Source organism: Amphibalanus amphitrite, unplaced genomic scaffold (assembly GCF_019059575.1).
Source record: "Amphibalanus amphitrite isolate SeventyFive unplaced genomic scaffold, NRLGWU_Aamphi_draft 001082F_arrow, whole genome shotgun sequence".
NCBI lineage: Eukaryota > Metazoa > Arthropoda > Thecostraca > Balanomorpha > Balanidae > Amphibalanus > Amphibalanus amphitrite.
The window spans coordinates 96022-114711 of NW_024882576.1; the positions used below are offsets into that span (position 1 = coordinate 96022).

The following is an 18690-nucleotide window of genomic DNA, read 5'->3' on the forward strand; positions in this document are numbered from 1 at the left end:
GGGCCTGCACGGTGCGCAGTCAGTACCGCCACTGCCGGGTCATGGGCGGAGAGTTGGGGGAGACGACCCGACACGTGGTAGAGGGTTGGTTCACACCCCGGGGTTTTTATCAGAGCAGGCACAACGCAGGTCCGTTCGCTATGCTACCATACTCGGTCATTGATGGGGTTAATGATAAATTCCCAAGGTTAGTATTCGTCACGCTTGGAGTCGATCGGCGGACCATTCAGCGGTCGTTCCTTTCACATTCCACCGCTGATCTATAGCCAGTCAGTGTCGAGTGCCAGCCTCGCCGTCCATTCAGACGTGCACCAAGCACGTGATATCGACAGTTCCCGAGCTCTCTGCGATGCAGACAGGGGTATGTCGTGCCTTTTTACAGAGTCGCGTGACTGCACGGAGCCACGGCGGGGCACTAACAGACCTGCTAGAAAGCAGCCCCTTTCTGAGGCCGGCCTGCGACGCCACGGCCCCACTGCCGACGGCCGGACGGGCCGGGGAGGGCGGTGGCTGCCTGAGTCCTCCATTCCAGTCCACTGAATCAGGAGGTGTTCTCCTACTGGACCGCATGGGCCTCTCAGCTCTCAGCGAGTTGTCAGTGGTGCGCAGCTGTGTGAGGAATTCTCCCCAGAGGCCGCCATGAGGGGCATGTTCCAAATGTTCTGGCCTCTGGCGACTACATGAAAACCCCATCGGTTCCCAGAAAGGCCCCTTAGAAGCCCCATGTTCTGAGGGGCCCGCCAGATAACCCATGTTACGGCCGACAGCTCAGAGCTCAACTCTGCACCTCAGTAGCGACTAACGAGCATCTACGATACAGAAACCAAATCGAGACCAACGGGCGGCGACCGGCACTGAATAAAAGGACTGCCAGAGCCACCCCGGACGCCTGAGACGGCAGCAGCTCCGGCCACGAGCTAAGATGGGCGGCGTTGACCCTGTTCGTGCCACCCCCATCCGTTGGGCGGTCTCCACCCAGCCCATCCCGCCCTAGTTTGGCACGGTACGGCACGCCTTATCCGGCGAGCAACAAGCCACGCCCGGGCCACCTCTGACACCGGGGTCTGCAATGTGTGAGCACGAAAAATGCAGGGCATTGGTCAGGCTCGGTAAATGTAAAACTGCCAAGAGCGTCTGAGGAAGTCATATCAAGCCACCATGCGAATCAAGCTATATAACACATGGTGTGTAATGTCAGCTGCATTCCGAGACAGGTGGTGTGGTTAGAACACCTATCTCGGAATGAGGGTTGGTGTGCGCAAGCCATTCTAGGGGTGAGGTCCATGACTTGACGTAGGCGTATGGAGGTCGTTCACCGTACCACCATCGCACATAAATGCGGGCATGACAATGAGCTATTCCAGAGGCAAATGAAGATTGATGGGTTTGCTCGAGACGATGAGTCAGAGGGGTCCGGGTGCATCCTTAGCACCTTGTGGAACTCGAGGTTACATAACCGCAAACAAACCTACTCACGTGTGTGTGTTTTCTCATCAGTCAGCCATAGATTGACTGGCAACAGACATGACACAGAGCACACGATATTTGTACCTTGGCGTCCTCCCAAAATAAATACAGCGATACCATCCGCTGTTCGCTGTTCGTCCATCGAGCAATCGCCTGTCTAAACATGTCAACAGCATGCCACAATAACAGCACGCAAACTACAACCATCAACACCGGGCAACATTCCAGGGTTCGACGAAATCCGACCGGCCCCTGAAATCCGACCTCTACGTCCGTGACAGCTCACAAAGTCAGACACACAAGCTGTGCGCACGGAGGGCGTGCATCTGCAACACACTAGCTGGGCGCCGCGGACCGGCTACCTATCCAATTTCGGCGGCCCGCCCACCTTCGTCGCACAGAGGCACGGGTCATCTGTTCTCCCTTCGCCTCGCTCCTACGCCCTGAGTCGGGAGTTCCAGGTGGGTCTCACTGCCCCACGGCGCCGCGCGGACAACTGTGACCTACCTGGATGTTGGTGGGGTCGCTGATGTGAGCGGCCAAGTCCAGAGTGTCACCGACAGGTCATACCCCGCTGGTAGCAGACGCGGTCGGCAGCGCAGACCGCGAACGTCCGGTCACCGTTACTGAAAGTGAGGAGATAGCGGGTTAGTATACGACCAATATGAACGAATGTAGATGCAGTGACTTGACGTTGGATACAAATATCGGTGAGAAAATAGGATGAAAATGTCAAGGCATATAATTCAAAACAAATAAGTAATTAGCTCAGCGGAGATAATGGTGCATTGCGAGTTGTAATATCACAAAAACGCAACAACAAATTGAGAAAACATTGCTCGTTTAGCTCACATATCATGAACCGCTCGATCTATCAAAAAACATCCGTCTATTCTATGCTTAGCGGCAACAAGTCCGCTGCACGAGTGAGCCCGCTCAGCAGCCGAATCGTCGTACCAAAGCCGGGTGTTCAACACGACTCAAGCCGGACCTGACACAAGCAAAGGTGTAACTCCATACAACCCGCTCAGCACCAGTCCAACAGATCGAGGAGCATAGTCAGCGGGTTAGACGGGGACAATACCTATACCTCAGTCCCCCTTCCTGTTCCCTGAAAGTCACGAGCACCTATTGACGCAGCCCCAGCCGAGGCGTCGGTAGGCTCTCTGCCGTGACCGCGTACCGTCGCCGGCCGACTCCCAGCAGGGACACGCCACCGGCCGCGGTCGGGACGGACCCGTTACTCGGTCGGCGCTCGGAGTAGCTGGGAGCGCGCGTGTCTGCCCGCGGGCACGGCGCTGCGGCGTGCCGGTGGTGGGTGAGGCGGGTAGGAGGGCGTGGGAGGAGGTATGGAGGAGGCGCGGCAGGCGCCAGGCAGTGTAGGTAAGTTGGGGGAGGCGAGGTATTCCGAGAGCTTGTCTTGCTGCCGATGACTCGGACCACGCTTCAGTATGAAAACCTCGAGCATCCACCCTGTACGTTAAACAGGTATTGAGCCTGGACAGCATTTCATAATGAGTTGGAGAGCCAGGGCAGTCAACAAATATGGATATTAACAGTAAGCACATGTGAGCACGATGTGGAATCGTTACATTCGAACATTCCTGCGCAACGTCGTGCCATAGTGTGCGGTGTACCCAGCCGGGAAAATGCAGTACGAGGTATATGCAGTCCTTGCAATCTGCTTCAGCGAAACCAAATGAATCCACACACCACTCGTCACTCCGTGGTATGCCTGGCACATGTGACCGGCGACCGAGACCACCGCGTCACCCTCTGCTCCGAACTCGGAGCACCACGGCCTGACCTCAGGAACGCCAGCCGTGACCTCAAGAACGCCGCTCGGCCTGGCCGCAGTGGTGATCTGGTGATCTCGTTACCGATACTAGAGCGCAGTTCCCGGAGGAAGACGTGGCAGATTAGCAAGATGAGCGAGAACACAGCGCACTCAAACATGTCCGCGTATAGAAACCGAAATACAGCTGTGAACTGCACCTTATGCTGATCCATGAAGGAGAAAGAACACGAAGCGGTGAACACCAATCTCCGTGCTGAGGTCTGAATTCCAGCAATGCTAAAATCAACATCTGTGCACTAGAATGTCAATGATTTCACTTGCATAGAATGTGTTGATTTAAAAGCAACGTAATGGCGCACCAGCGGAATCCGGACTTCACGAAGGCATTTGAAGCCCTAAACACGATAACTTAGCATGGATACTGCGAAAACTAATGTAAAAATATTACCTATATTATTTGACTCACCCTCGTACAAAACAGCATAAGAACTAAAACACGATCCAGATGCAACAGTTTAGGAGCGATTTTACCGCGAATCACAGCTGAGGTCATCCTATTTCTGGCCCTCGCCTACAAAACAAAAACACCCGGCAGAAAACATGCCAATGTTATCATTTACAGCAGAGTTGTTTGTGCCTTTTATATTTCAAAAATAAGTGCTCGGCAAGAGACTCAAGGCTGTTGGCGCCGTGCATATGTTCCGAGCTCCCCGGTGCCAAAGTCAATAACCCAGGCGTCCACATTTGGCCACCCCACAGGTCATTGGCAATTCTCCTGTACTTGTCCAATGCCAATCCTTCACTGATTGACGCAGGTTGTAAGGCTGCATCACTCACGGCCTAATTTGTGGCATTGCCGTATGCATGGCGTCCTGGCAAAGACGCCGTTTCATGGTTTATCCGTCTTAGCAGTCACTGTTTCGTCACGTATCTACAATCTAGTATCTACTATGTCCCTCCTCAGCACGACCGCAATTGCCCAGCTCCATTTCACTCTGCCCTCCCGCTCTCACCCTCATCTGCCGACCATGGACACTCCTACCGACCGCTCCCTCTACCGACCGTCCGCCGAGCCGACGGGGTCACGCCGGGTCACGGTAGCGTCTCGACTCGACTGGAGAGGTCGAGGCGTGGAGATCGGCCCGCCGAGCGTGCGGTCCGCGCACTGCCAGAGGCCATCCCCGCCGCACGCCACCCGCACACACACGGGCGATTCGTCTTCACTGGAGAAAGTCGAACGGCGGCGGCGATGGTTATGGAGGGTGGGGATAAGGAGGAACGGTCTGTATGGGCTCTCTGTAGAGAGAAACCTTCTGCGGCACCGGAAATGCACCCACATCCGCCCACTACAGGGTGCTGAGATAGCCTCACCGATACAGACACACCCAAATAAGTCACGCGGAGGCCAGAGGCGCGCCGCGGACAATGGTCAGTGGTCACCCCAGCCGTCACCCCAGACCATCGACTGACCGACGGACGCCGGCTGGTAGACAGCGGCCGCTGCCAAACTTCCGGCGGCAGTCGCGCGGTCGGCCAACAATGCGCCGTTATTACGCCACCGGGAGCCGTCACGGCAGACTCACGGAACGCGTCACGGCAGACTCACGAGACGCGACACGGTAGTCGGATCGGAGACCGAAAGGCGCTCGGTGTAGAAAAGTGTCACGTGACGGACATCCTGTGGCCTTCTGCACCAAGGGTCCCTGGCATTGTTCGGTGTCAGTGCAGCGGGGCCGGGGTAAGGGTGGAGAAGGGTTACAAACGCCAACGTAACAGTGACGCAGCAGGATCAGAAGCGATGAGCACCGAGGCGTTCGGCTGAACCCATCAGTCCCGCCCGAACCCCTGGCACAAACCACCCAACTCCCTGCCACCAGCTTAGAGCCGGCAAGCTCAAAGGCAGCGGCTGGGTCTATGAAGCTACGCTTAAGCCATTTGGCCGTGCAAACGGCTTCATCCGCGGCCATCATGGGTGTCGTGTGCAAGCATCCAAACGGCTGAGCAATACCGCATTCCAGCGGCTACCAGCGTGCAGTCGGGGAGAGCCAGCCGAACTGTGAACACGTGTAAACAATAGAGCTGAAATCCTTCCTAGTGACGTGCTACATGGATTGAGAAGTAGCAAACTGCGTGACATATACCGAGGAGTCATATAACGGAATGCGTTCAGTTTATGAAGTCTTGGAGCAATGTAGCGGCTGAAAAGACCAATGGATAGCAAAATTCGCCACAAAGTTCCAAAGTAGCACGGACGGTGATTCAAATTGCGTCACATTTTTAGAAACACAACATAAGGAAGCCAGAAGAATCGATGGGCCACGGGTGAACTATGCGCATTGCAGCAAGCAGAAGGGCAGGCGACAGCGACAATAAACTGAATCATTTGCTTCAGTCGGTCGCCGTTCTGGACTTAACAGCCGTAGGGTTGGTCAATGGTCAACGGCGTGGTCGTGCACATAAAACTCAGCGATCAAAAGTCGGTTATCACCTAGCTTATCCAACTTCAGCTTCACATCTCAGAGCAACTATTAAGAGCTCGAAAACTAACAACGAACTACTATCATAGTCGCTCCCACGTCAAAATGGCCAATCTCCGCCACGTTTGACACCCGTTCGCATTTAACAGATCAGTCTACTGTCCAACAATGACAAGCCCTCTGCCCTTCAGCAGCTACTGTGCGAAATTTAACGAAGCACCGCCTGAAACACTAGTCAGTAGTCACACTCCCCTGATAAAATCTTATATCAGATCGATTTACTGCGAGAATCCCCTCAGGAATCGCCGCTACATACAGCGTCTGTCCCATAAACCGACATCAGCCACTCCCAATAGCGCCCACACTGTCATAGTGCGTTACCTCCCGCGTCTCACAGCTCACGTCCGAGGCACGGCGAACATTCCTGCAGAAGCCCGTCCCATGTCACCGTGCCGTTACGTGCCGCGTACGGCTGGCTATATGGTGCACGAACTGCAGGGCTGCGGAGTCGGAGTCGGTCGGAGTCGACAGTTGTGACCGGAGTCGGAGTCGGAGTCGGAGTCGGAGTCGATTTTAGAAACCCGAACCGGAGTCCGAGTCGGAGTCACCGAAAATCTGTCGACTCCGCAGCCCTGCTAGGTCTGCGGAGTCGGAGTCGGGAGTTGGAGTCGGTCGGAGTCGACAATTCTGCCCGGAGTCGGAGTCGGAGTCGGAGCTGGTTTTTGAAAGCCGGAGTCGGAGTCGGAGTCGGAGTCGCCGAAAATCCATCGACTCCGCAGCCCTGGCACGAAGGACCAGGACAGTGGACAACTGGAAACGTTGAGTCTGTTTTATAGAAGTGTTCTATCGTAGAGACTAGAGACGCACCCGTGAGACGTGACGAGACTCAGCGAGCACCATCAGTGCTGGGAGCGACCCACTCAAGATTTTGAAGGTTCTATCATGGTGCATGATTCGCTTCAAACTGATCGGTCGTCAACAATCATCGAAAATTAGTTTCATATTCCTGGTAGACTCAACAAGTTGATAATCACTACCTACGTTCAGCTGGTAGTCGCCATTTATTACCACCAAAGTCCCAGCCGTCACTGCCCCCATCAGCTTTCGTCAATCAAAGCCATTGATATGAAGTCGCCTGAAGTCACCAAATGGAATCACAGCCGTGACCAGCGTGCAGATAGCCACGCGCAATAGCGACGTCAAATTCTTCAGCGTCACCTGATAAGTGACGTCATGGGATGAGAGCAGCCAGGCGACGTCCGGTCGGCGGCCTTAATGACTCAGTAATGGCACATCGAGCATTGAACGCATTGAAAGTCGAATGTGACAATTGACATTGCGTGGAACGCCACATGCGACATTAGAAAGGCATAGTTTAAGAAAGGACGATGTAGAAATTCTCGATGTCCATCACTGATCCTGGATCAGCAGAGAAGAGAATCCTGATAATCCTGGATTAGCTGTTCGGTAGACTGGTCTATCTATCGCAGCTTTCAGATCACAGCTGCACACACGGAAGCTTCGTCACCCAGCGGATGTGCGAACGCAGGCAGGTAACTAACGCACCCAAATGTAGCCATCGGACCACAGCCAGCCGTCACTAGCCACGGCGCCGCCACTTCCGCTCACGACCCGTGGGCGGGGGCGGCGGACGTGTGGGCGGGGGCGGCGCCGAGGGCGGCGGCGGCGGCGTTCCGATCCGCTGAGTCTCCGAACGCGCCCGTTCGGCCCGGCCGACGGTGGACAGAGGGCCGTGGTGGAACAGCCGGTCGGCGGCCGTCCTGCGCCGTCACGTCGCCGGTGGTAATTATACAGAGCCCGGCCGGCGACCCTGCGACCGCAGACACCGTCCGGCGCGACCCGGCGGCGGCAGGGGCGGGCCCGGCGCCGTGGGGACGTCTCCCGCGTGTATATTGTAAATGTAGAGTGTAGTCCACAGGGCGGAGACGCGTCCGATAGTCCTGTCATCAGTGGTCGCCGCCGGCCGCCACAGACCGGCAGACGGAAGGACAGAGCGACAGCGGCAGCGGACGGACGATAGTAACCCACAACGGGCAACGGACGATAGTAAAACGGACGATAATATTCCAATAACGGAAGCAGTTCGGTACAACCCCGCCCGGAAATGAAGCCACCGACGGCGGTCGTTCAACCGTCAGTCACGGCTGAGCCGGCAGACACGGCCGAGCCGGGCAGACATATAGTCTCACGGTCTCACGGCAAAGAAGTGTCAAAGGACGGTGCCGCCGGAACCGAAGCCGCCAGCCGCTGACGTCATACGAGCGTGCGGACTACTGCTTTACACACATGACAACATAAATCCCTTGTCTGATTTGTTGACAAAGCCTACACACCAGGCCACCATGCGTCATCCAGGAAGCCGAATTACGCATTAATGACGCGTCATAACAACCACGAACAAAGGGCTGGCCGACAGCTGCTGGTCCATCGTGCTGGAAGCTCGTGATTCAGAACTCAGCGGCTCAGGATGACCGGGACGACGCTCCTCTTCCTGTCTTCACATTCAAATTCTGGCGACATTCCCTGTTCCGCTTGTTGACGTCCGTTGGCAGACGGGCACACCTGTGTTAACTCAATCCCCCTGGAGGGGAGGGGAGGGGAGGGGAGGGGAGGGGAGGGGGGCCTGCACACCTGCGCGTACTCCCAAGTCCCACCACGTTCACACCGATCGAAAACGTCACAGCGAGTCACGTGACTCGCACGTCCGGCGGCAGACCCACGTGACTGAGCGGCATGCCGGCCTGACACTCACTGGACAGTCACGTGATCGATTTAGCGACTGTTTGCGCGCCGTCTGACACCAATAAGTACTGGTGAACCAGCGACTGGCGCATGCTGACAGCAGGGCCTTGCAGTCCCGGACAAATCCAAGGACGTGACCGGTTATACAGGCCCCGTCGTGGGGAAGGGGCTGACGGGCGGATCGGGACCCGGCTCGAACGTAGCTAACCGGCGACAGCAGACGACGGAGCTACCGGCGGAGCTGGGTTACGCAATGTTGACAACTCGTTACCGCTGCTGACCGGCGACAGCTGCTGATGAAGTTCCCTTCACCTCCTATACCAAACCACTATTGGATAGGAACACACAACACTCCGTGCGCTACCTGTCTTCCCCAAAACCGCTCAACAATGACAACTGTCATACCCGACACATTTACCCTCCAGGCAAAGACGCACCGTCACCCTTCCCCCCCCCCCCCCCTCCTTCACTGACAACTGTCATAGCTCATAGGTACCCCACACATTCTCCCCAAACAAAGACGCCCCGTCACCCTTCTCTCCCCTCCCTCAATGACAGCTGTCATTTAGTGAAGGGAGACTCGTGAGACAATCGTCCGAGCGAACGCGCGGCACCTCTCAGACTTTCGCTGACGGCACCGCTCGCCTGTGATGCTGTTTGTTGTCTCGGGGGCAGCCGAGGGTGACCGGTGCCCGTCAGAGCCGGGGGACTCCACCCTAGTCATTCTCAGGATTGGTACGTTCAGAGAACAGTACTTCATGGATGGAAAGGACTACGACGCAGGAAGCGGAGGAAGACAGCAGCGGAGAGCCCCGAGTAGAGAAGATGAATGAATAAGGTGGTGAGCAGTAGTAGGTACTCATAGGTACACAACATGACCCAAGGTTTGACTGTTGCAGGGGTTCGTCGCTGAAGAAAGTTAAGGATTGCAAGGTTTTGACAGTTGCATCTCTTGGCAATAACCTGATTTGTGTCCCTTCAAAATATCACCTGACATATTCATGACAAGAAAATTCCTATTTTAGCAACCTTCGCTAGCTACATTCCCGTGGGCTAAACAAGTTAAGAAGTTCCTTATTACCGAAAACCAGCGACTAACTTCCCGTCAAAAATTCCAAAAAGGGTCGTAGCCCTAACCGCGGTGAACCGGTAAACCACAAGGCAGTAACTGTGAATACTACTGTGAACTGTGAATAACTGTGAGTACTCTGTGAATGGGAAGCGTTCCGTTCACGGCATAACATCTTATTTAAGCGTTCTCCTTCTGTTACGTCCCGTCTCACCAAACACCTTCTGTTACTCAGTAACAGAACTCCGTTACTCCGAACTCCGAACTCTGTTACTCCGCGAGAACGCTTCCCATTCACAGAGTGCTCTGTCCAAAACATAATATACAAGTTAAATAGTCTCAAGTAAATGAGTCCCAACAAAGGAAGGTGGCAGAACCAAATCAGTAGATTGTAGTAATGCCAAAAGTCCAGTACACTCAGATGCCTCTATTCACACCCGTACCCGCTCGTGTCCCGGAGCGCACTGCCCGGCTTCACCACATTAGCCTAGATCATACCTCTGTACACGTCATATCACGTCATATCACGTCATTCTGAACCCTAGACAAAGGCTGATCAATTTCTCCCTCCGCCGACTCACCGGCGCCATAAGACCCTGGCTCGCAATACGACGCGCACCATCATCGCTCGAACCACGCAATGACTAAGACACAGACTACACCTCACCCTGATCCTCAAGATCATCACTTCCGCTGCTGCTGTTTAACGCATCAATCGGCACCACGTGGCCGAAGAAGTCAGGCGGCCGCCGATTACGCTGACCTCGGCGCACCACCCTTTCGCCGCTGTCGCTCTCAGACCGGCCGCACTCACCACCCGCATCATCAGCCTCCTCCACCGGGCGCCCCGGCGCGCCATCGCCCTCATAACCGAATGTCATGACGACCGGGGACCCGGCACGGTCCTCCTCCGCTTCCTGTGGGCCCCCGCTGCCCCGGTCGAGGGTCCGAGGGCCTGCTGCTAGTCCCCCGGTGTCACCGCAGTGGCGGAGGTCTCTGATGTGCCAAGGCACGCCGCCCACTTCAACCACCTGCGGCGACACCACGCCAGACACCGTTCCTCGAACCGACCGCTCGGTGCAGCGGGTGCCCGGCCGCCTCACCCACACGGCGTCCCCCACCTGGAAGTCACCCTCCCGCCGGGCTGGCGGCCGTCCTATCACGGCCTCCTCGGACGCTCCGGCGGTAGCTCTTTGTCTCACGGCGTCCCTCACAGGGTAGCGGTAGATGCCGTTGGCGGGCGCCTCAGCCGCCGTCCCGCCGTCACGGGGCGTGATATTGTACAGGTGCACGGCCTCTCCGATGCCACACTTCTTCCGCGCCGCGATCACTTTGACACTGCGGTGGTTCCGCTCCACGATGGAGTTCCCGCTGGGGCGATGCACTGCGCGGAAACGCAGCAGCACTCCCCAGCGGGCAGCGAAAGCGGCGAACTGACGACTGCGGAAAGCGGTGTCGTTGTCCGCCAGAAGCTCAGCCGGTGCGCCTCGCTCCGCGAACACTTGTTCGAGTTCACTCGTGACTGTCGCCGCGTCCGACCGCCGCAGCAGCCTCCACACACAAAACCGTGACGGGCCACAGTCTATCACCGACAAGTAGGACTGACCACCGTAGTGCGTGACATCGATGGCCAGCCGGTCCCACGTCCCCTCCACAGCCAGCGACCCGTGCCTCCAGGTCACCGGCGCCGGGTCAACCGCGCGGCAGACGTCACAGGCCGTCACCACTTCCCTGACCACTTTCCGGGAAATCGACGATGACACATCCCGACGCGCGAAATACAGCGTTCGTCGGACACCCGGGTGACCCGCCCTGACATGTACGTCAGTGACGGCCTGTCGGAAGTCCACGGTAACGGCGCCGCCGCCGTCTCCCACTTCCGATCCAACCACTGCCGCTGCTGCCACTGGCTGTCCATCGCTCGGCCGCTGGTCCGCTGGCTGCGAGTCCTGACGCAACCACAGGGACGGCACTCGGGTCAGCGTGTCCGAACGGTTCTGAGACGAGCGGACTAGAGACACGGTGAGAGAAATGCCCAGCTCTGCGACCAGCTGCCTGATGACGTCGACCCGCCGGCGGATAAGCATCTCTCCATGTGCCTTGGTTCGCAGTCTCGCGCGCCCGCTCAGAGCGTCGCTGACCCACCGGTGAACAGTGGCGGAGTCCGTCTTCAGCTCGATGGTCTTCATGTCCCACGCCAGGGCCAGGTTGATGCCCCGCACGGCGGCGTCGAGCTCCGCCATGTTGATGTGGGTGGCCTCGTCCCGGCGGAGCCAGCACGCGTCCTCGATGACGTCACCTCCCTCGCTCTCCAGCACGACGCCGGCGGCTATCGAGCTAGCGTCCGTCCACAGTACGGCGCGGTGCCCAGTCACGCACCACTGCCCACGGGCCGGGTCCTCGCTCGCCAGTCGCTCAGCCACGTGCTTCAGCTGTTCCCGCAGGGCCGCGTCGTGTGTGACGTCATCCCACCCGCGTGTGAGAGAGTTGACACGACGCTTCAGCCACGCTGTCGCTGGTCTCAGCCAACCGCAGACCGGCAGGTGCGCCACGATACGACCACACCATGAAAACACGGAGCGCCGCGTCATTGCCGCGGGCGGTGAGCCGACTGGGTTGTCACGCCTCCAGGCCAGCCCACCCCCGACTGGCTCCACACGCAGTCCCAGCAGCCGCGCTCCGTCCGCAGCCCGCTCCGGCGGCTTACACTGGAGCCCATAGCTCGCGAAGTGGGCGATCACGCGCTCCGCGCTCACCACGTCCTCATTGACGCACAGATCGTCGACGTACGGTATGACGGCGCCCTGCATCACTGGGTCCTGTTGCAGCACCGTCCGCACCACCGCCTTCATGATGAGAGGCGCGACGTTGAGCCCGAATCCGACACGGGTAAGAGCGTACCTTTGGCCATCAATCACGACTGTCTGAAACGGCCACAGCCGACGATCGGTCCTGAGCTGCAAGTACGCCCTCTTCAGGTCGACGACGGCGACGTTGGCCCCGTGCCGCCGCCATTTCCTCAGCGTGTCGGCACATACGTCAGCGTCGGCCGTGTGTGCCTCCACATGGCTGTTGAGCTCGCGGCAGTCTAAGACTGGTCGTACTTTAGTCTTGTTCTGCTGTTCAACAGCCATGAGAGGGATCAGCCCACGCGGCGGCCCGTCCACCGTCTCGTCGTACGGCTCCAGCCAGCCGTTGTCGATCCATGTACGGAGTTCAGCATCAAACTCCTGCCGTGCCTCGGCCGGCACGCCGTACTGGGGGACACCGTTCCTCAGGCACCCTGGCTCCGCCCCGTTCCGCCACTTCCACGCCACCGTCCAGTGTTGACTTTTCGCGTCATAAGTGACCGTGAAGTCTCGCTCTTCCACGGTCAACGCCGGGGGCGTCACGGCGCTGCATCGCGGCGGCACCCCTCCCGGGCCCGGCACGGCCACGTCGGGCCTCTCGCTGGCACCGAACACCACATCGTCCGCCGCCCGCACTGTCACCCCGCCCAGCGCCGCGATGCCGGTCATCCCCACCAGCATATCCACGCCCAGTGGTTTGTCCGGCACTACCACGGCGCTGAGCGTCACCGCGGGCCCGCCGCTCTTCAGCTGAACCGCCACCTCCGTTACTCCGCTGCTTGGCAGCCGGGACCCGTTGACGGCCATTACAGTCACGCCGCACCGTCTCCAGCTCGCGCAGCACGACTCGTGGATGATGGTGCAGCTGCAGCCCGAGTCGATGACAGCCACTCTGCGCTGCCCATTCACCAGCAGCTGCACCGTCGGTAGCGCGCCTCTTACTCTTGGGCTGCCCGAGAGGAGGTTGGCGCAGACACCGCCTCTCCTGACGCGTTTCCCGGCATCCGTTCCGGGCAGCGTGCCGCGGCGTGTCCTGGCTGCTCGCACCGGAAACAGATGATGTCCGCTCTCCTCTCCGCCCGGCAGTCACGAGCGAAGTGACCGGCTCGACCGCAGCGGTAACACCGTGATGACGCCGGCGTGTGGCGGGAACGGGCCGGCGCAGCGGCGGCAGCGGCTGCAGCGACGGCATTCTCTGCCATCAGCGCCCGAGCCCGCTCCACCAGCTCGGCCAGCGTCAGGCTCTCCATGCGGCAGCCGGCCCTCAAGGTATGCCTCGCCGCATCCGGGAGACCGGCCACGAAGCCGCACATCAGCGCCGTGTCGCCGAGCCCGCCGAACAGGGAGGCCAGCCGCCGCAGGTCTGCCAGGTAGACGTCGACGCTCTCGCCGACACGAAGTCTTCTCGCCGTGAACTCCTCGTACGCCTGGAACTTATCCACAGCGAACGCCCGCAGCAGGGCAGCTTTGACGGCAGAGTACTGCAGCTTCTCCTCGGGCTTCAGCTGCTGGTAGACGCTGAAGGCTCCGCCGGTCAACCGCAGGGGGACGACGGTTTGAATGTCGGACACTCCGCGCAGCTGACAGACGAGCTCCGTCTTATCCAGCCACTCTTCCACAGAGGCGTTACCGCCATCGAACTCGGGGATTAGCCGCATGTCCAGCGCAGAACTTGCCACAGCGCTTTCCTGTGACATGGTCGCCGAAATAGCTTGTAGTAATGCCAAAAGTCCAGTACACTCAGATGCCTCTATTCACACCCGTACCCGCTCGTGTCCCGGAGCGCACTGCCCGGCTTCACCACATTAGCCTAGATCATACCTCTGTACACGTCATATCACGTCATATCACGTCATTCTGAACCCTAGACAAAGGCTGATCAATTTCTCCCTCCGCCGACTCACCGGCGCCATAAGACCCTGGCTCGCAATACGACGCGCACCATCATCGCTCGAACCACGCAATGACTAAGACACAGACTACATAGATACACACAAAATGGCAATAAAGCGCCCAAAAACATCATCGCTGACCGCTGATGCGTGCGCCCCGCCCCGTCTGTGATCTCGTGGGTGTGCGTCTCAGTCTAGAGTAGACCTACAAGCGATGCTATACCACCAAGGACCGCCCCACCGAGGGTCTCGGAACCGGTCCGGATATATCTGGGCTCGGTCTCACGACATCACCGCCGATACCGGGTTCGTGAGAGAAGAGCCGGTAAAAACGGTCACCGACGCCTCACGAGACGGGCGAGCGCCGCGAGATCGCGGGATCTGGTCGAACTGGAGCACTGCCCGACCGGGCCCAGGCAGAGCTCATGCGACTGAGCGCTGGCTGGCAGAAGGCCAAATCAAACGATGACCGGTGGAGAGGGAGGGGTGGACTGAGCGGAGTTTCTCAGTGAAATGCAAGCGGAATTCGGCAGGTCTTTGCTGAAGTGTGTATCATTGAACGAAATCCGCAGGGTAAGGCACCACAAGACAATAGACAACTGCTGTGAGCCTGTGAGTGTCACCGACTCAGGGGCAGTGCTTGACTGGAGCGACCCGACCCTACCCTGGAGATGCCCTCAAGGCACGAGTCTACCTCGGGCTCATCCGACACTCACCTGCTATCCGCGCAGTCCTGACGTCTTTATGCTCTCTCCTGTGTTATCCACTTGCGTCTCTTTTCTCCTCCCGCACACCACTCTCCACCAGCCACCACCGCACGCCACTCTATCCACAGAGCACACACCACACTCTGACCCGCGGCCAGCGACCAACTGCGCGTACGTGGGAGCGCGGCACGCGGCCCAGCCGCCGGTACGGTCTCTGACACGGTCGGCCGCGCCGCGCACCTGGCACCGCCGGCCTGTGCCGCGGCGCATCGGCCGACGAAGCGGTGTCAGAGGCTGGCCGCGATACCTGCTGATAATTGGACCGGCGGACCGTCGGACCACGAACCACGGGCCACGGACCGGCGGACCGCGGGTGCCGGCAGACGGCGCGGAGGTGAGTCTAAAGACGACGCTGGAAGGCCGGCAGATGCCCACTGGCGGCCCGTTCTCAGTCTCAGTCTCGTCCTCCTGTGAAAGGGGAAAAGATATTAAACACGTCACTTCAACCCGCCCAAGCCCTTGGGAACTCCTCACTTTCAACAGGGAACATACATCACGACCGATGCTAGTGCTAGCGGGAAAACGTGTTACCTACGTACCAGTACCACAGCCATGGCTTGCTGACAGTGATTGGCTTCATTGCAGAACAAGAAGTAGCTTCCCGAACGTTGATACCTTGTTTTATCGAGGAACGCCTTCACTCCAAGCCTTATTATGAATTAGAAAATGATGAGAAAAGATGGCATCAAATAATAAATATGATTCCAAAATTGAACATTCGCCTTATCACATAGAAGACGTTTGTGAACCAGTTTTGCTTCGCTGAACCATTTTTCGCTCCCCAATTCTCACGCCGAAATTATGCGCGTAGGAAGTGGAACGGAATGCAGCCACAGGCCCGCGCGTATTCTACTAATGACTCGGTGACGTCGGGCGCCGCGTTCGGGATAATATGCTGAGACAGTTCGGTGAAGTGGAAGCCACGAACAAATGTGAAGCGACAACGTTCCACCGAGGTCCCTTTCGAGCGACTCAATCACCAAATCATGGGAGCGTCTCGAAAGAGCGACAGGAAACTCCCACGCTCAACAATGTTTTCTGAAACGACAAATAAATGCAGCAGGCAGTTAGCAGCACAAGAAACTAGGACCGTAATTCGACGTCCGCCGGCCGTCGTCGCCAATTATCAGCCCCAGGCATGGCGGCCCAACTTTCAATCACTTTATTCGACAACAGACGGAAAGACGACAGTAAGAAGCATGCTGCTATGTTATAGGTACACTCAAGATTACTTTACTTATAGGTACACTATCCATTAGGGTGTGTCATCAGTAACAGAACCAAATGCCGTAAAGAAATTCCTTGGCACTGAGACCTGCAAACACACGGCATAGCAACCGTTTTTGCAAAAAATTAAAATTCGTGCGGCGCCAGCCGTTCAAAGTTTTGGCGCCCGGCGTTGCAGTCTCCAATGCTGAGCGTCACCCAGCACTGCGAGTAACACCAAGTATTGCAGCAGGTAATAATGCAAAATAACTACCGCTGAAAATGATGCTTTTGAGCGCTTCTAAGGCTGATTGTTGCAAAAAGCATGTCATTAGAGTGTCCAATTACTGTTTTTATTGTGCTCAATGAATTAAATCGAGCATTGCTACTGAAACTAAAGAAAAAAACTGCCCGATTTTGAGAAGCGGGCGGGGTGGAACTGGAGGCGGAGACGGGAAGTGACTCAGATTCGTCTTCTGAAAACACCGACTCCGTGGCATCCTCTGGGCGGTGCTTCTTCTTCTTCTTCTTCTTCTTCAGCATGTCATCTCGTGTGACCCGGCCCGTCTCCACCAGGAAGTCCCGGATGAGTCCAGCCTCGGTGGAAAGGATCTCCCTCAGCGTCGGCAAAGGGCCCCACGGGCGGGTCCGTGGCCCCTGGTAGGCGGGGTAGTCGACCAACAGGTGTTTGGCCGAGTCCGGTTCGTCGCAACGGACTTTCTCGTCAGACTCGGCCGGACCAAGTCGGAATCGGGTGTCTCCGGTGAGTGGGGAGCAGCTCACGCGGAGCTGTGCCACTGTGATCGACGCTCGGCGGCCCAGTTCTCTCTCCGTGGCCCAGAGCGCCACATCGTCCGCATTCGCAGATGTGTACCTCCAGTTCCCGAGCCGCAGTTATAGCCGGTCATACGAGCCTGCAGGGTTAGCGTCCGATGGCTGCGTTGGTCCTTCAGGAAGACAGCCTCCTGCTGAGTGACTCAGTGGGCGATGAGACTTGTGCACCTGCTCTGAGAGTTGCATTTGCATTTGGCGATATCCAGGAGTTGTTGAATTATGCAGTGGCGGCGCTTTGTTCCTTCCTGTGTCTCTGGTGTTTTGTTCAGAAGTCTGTAGGGCTGTCTGTAGGGCTTATAGCAGTCCCTTTTGATCACTTTCGTCGTGTGTTTTACATAGATCGCGAACAGGGATTCCTTCATTAGTTCAGAGTTGCCTTGTCCTTTTTTCGCCACGGCCCTAAATGCACTATTTGTTGGATTTCTTCTTTGAGCACTCAGCCACCTGACATAACTGAAGGCCTCTGCTTTAGTCAGCAGTCGCTGTTGGGACAAAAGTGCCGGCTGTCCTATCACGAAATGTTTTGTACGCGGCCGTGTCACTTTCGGCAGGGCCCTATGCTATCCGGATCATAACTCACGAGGCGAAAAAAACGTAGCTGATTAGGAAATGCCCATACGACAATTATAGCACGACACAGGGAACCAGCAAAGCGCCGCCACTGCACAATTCAACAACTGGATATCGCCAAATGCAAATGCAACTCTCAGAGCAGGTGCACAAGTCTCATCGCCCACAGTCACTCAGGAGGAGGCTGTCTTCCTGAAGGACCAGCGCAGCCATCGGACGCTAACCCTGCAGGCTCGTATGACCGGCTATAACTGCGGCTCGGGAACTGGAGGTACACATCTGCGAATGCGGACGATGTGGCGCTCTGGGCCACGGAGAGAGAACTGGGCCGCCGAGCGTCGATCACAGTGGCACAGCTCCGCGTGAGCTGCTCCCCACTCACCGGAGACACCCGATTCCGACTTGGTCCGGCCGAGTCTGACGAGAAAGTCCGTTGCGACGAACCGGACTCGGCCAAACACCTGTTGGTCGACTACCCCGCCTACCAGGGGCCACGGACCCGCCCGTGGGGCCCTTTGCCGACGCTGAGGGAGATCCTTTCCACCGAGGCTGGACTCATCCGGGACTTCCTGGTGGAGACGGGCCAGTCACACGAGATGACATGCTGAAGAAGAAGAAGAAGAAGAAGCACCGCCCAGAGGATGCCACGGAGTCGGTGTTTTCAGAAGACGAATCTGAGTCACTTGCCGTCTCCGCCTCCACCCCGCCCGCTTCTCAAAATCGGGCAGCTTCTTCTTTAGTTTCAGAAGCCATGCTCGATTTAATTCATTGAGCACAATAAAAACAGTAATTGGACACTCTAAGGACATGCTTTTTTGCAACAATCAGCCTTAGAAGCGCTCAAAAGCATCATTTTCAGCGGTAGTTATTTTGCATTATTACCTCCTACAATACTTGGTGTTACTCGCAGTGCTGGGTGACGCTCAGCATTGGAGACTGCAACGCCGGGCGCCAAAATTTTGAATGGCTGGCGCCGCACGAATTTTAATTTTGGTGGA

The 18690-nt window shown here is 57.4% G+C and overlaps 3 protein-coding genes across 4 annotated transcripts in view; all 3 read right to left on the minus strand.

Moving 5' to 3' along the window:
• Nucleotides 1–18690, minus strand: part of LOC122369895 (tyrosine-protein phosphatase non-receptor type 14-like) — a 52488-nt gene that overhangs the window by 30831 nt on the left and 2967 nt on the right. For both annotated transcript variants that reach the window (XM_043345005.1, XM_043345004.1), the window contains exons 2-3: nucleotides 15032–15490; nucleotides 1975–2093 (exon numbers count right to left, since the gene is read on the minus strand). The gene's annotated coding sequence lies outside the window, so the exon portion shown is untranslated. The remainder of the gene's footprint in view (nucleotides 1–1974; nucleotides 2094–15031; nucleotides 15491–18690) is intronic.
• LOC122369882 lies at nucleotides 2021–13230 on the minus strand. The gene is made up of 3 exons (XM_043344988.1): nucleotides 10389–13230; nucleotides 2651–2765; nucleotides 2021–2093 (listed from the first exon to the last, which is right to left on the minus strand). The coding sequence occupies exons 1-3, from the start codon at nucleotides 13228–13230 to the stop codon at nucleotides 2021–2023; spliced, it is 3030 nt and encodes a 1009-aa protein (XP_043200923.1).
• LOC122369897 lies at nucleotides 13349–14120 on the minus strand. The gene is made up of 2 exons (XM_043345007.1): nucleotides 13449–14120; nucleotides 13349–13376 (listed from the first exon to the last, which is right to left on the minus strand). The coding sequence occupies exons 1-2, from the start codon at nucleotides 14118–14120 to the stop codon at nucleotides 13362–13364; spliced, it is 687 nt and encodes a 228-aa protein (XP_043200942.1). The 3' UTR covers nucleotides 13349–13361.

Bases quoted from the DNA above. Each gene is read 5' to 3' on its own strand.
- LOC122369897 (XM_043345007.1), bottom strand. From the start codon at position 14,120: ATGTCACAGGAAAGCGCTGTGGCAAGTTCTGCGCTGGACATGCGGCTA.
- LOC122369882 (XM_043344988.1), bottom strand. From the start codon at position 13,230: ATGGCCGTCAACGGGTCCCGGCTGCCAAGCAGCGGAGTAACGGAGGTG. The intron at 2,766-10,388 runs GTGAGTGCGGCC...GGCACGCCGCAG, and splicing joins GGAGGCTGATGATGCGGGTG to CGCCGTGCCCGCGGGCAGAC. The intron at 2,094-2,650 runs GTACGCGGTCAC...CCTCACTTTCAG, and splicing joins CTGGGAGTCGGCCGGCGACG to TAACGGTGACCGGACGTTCG.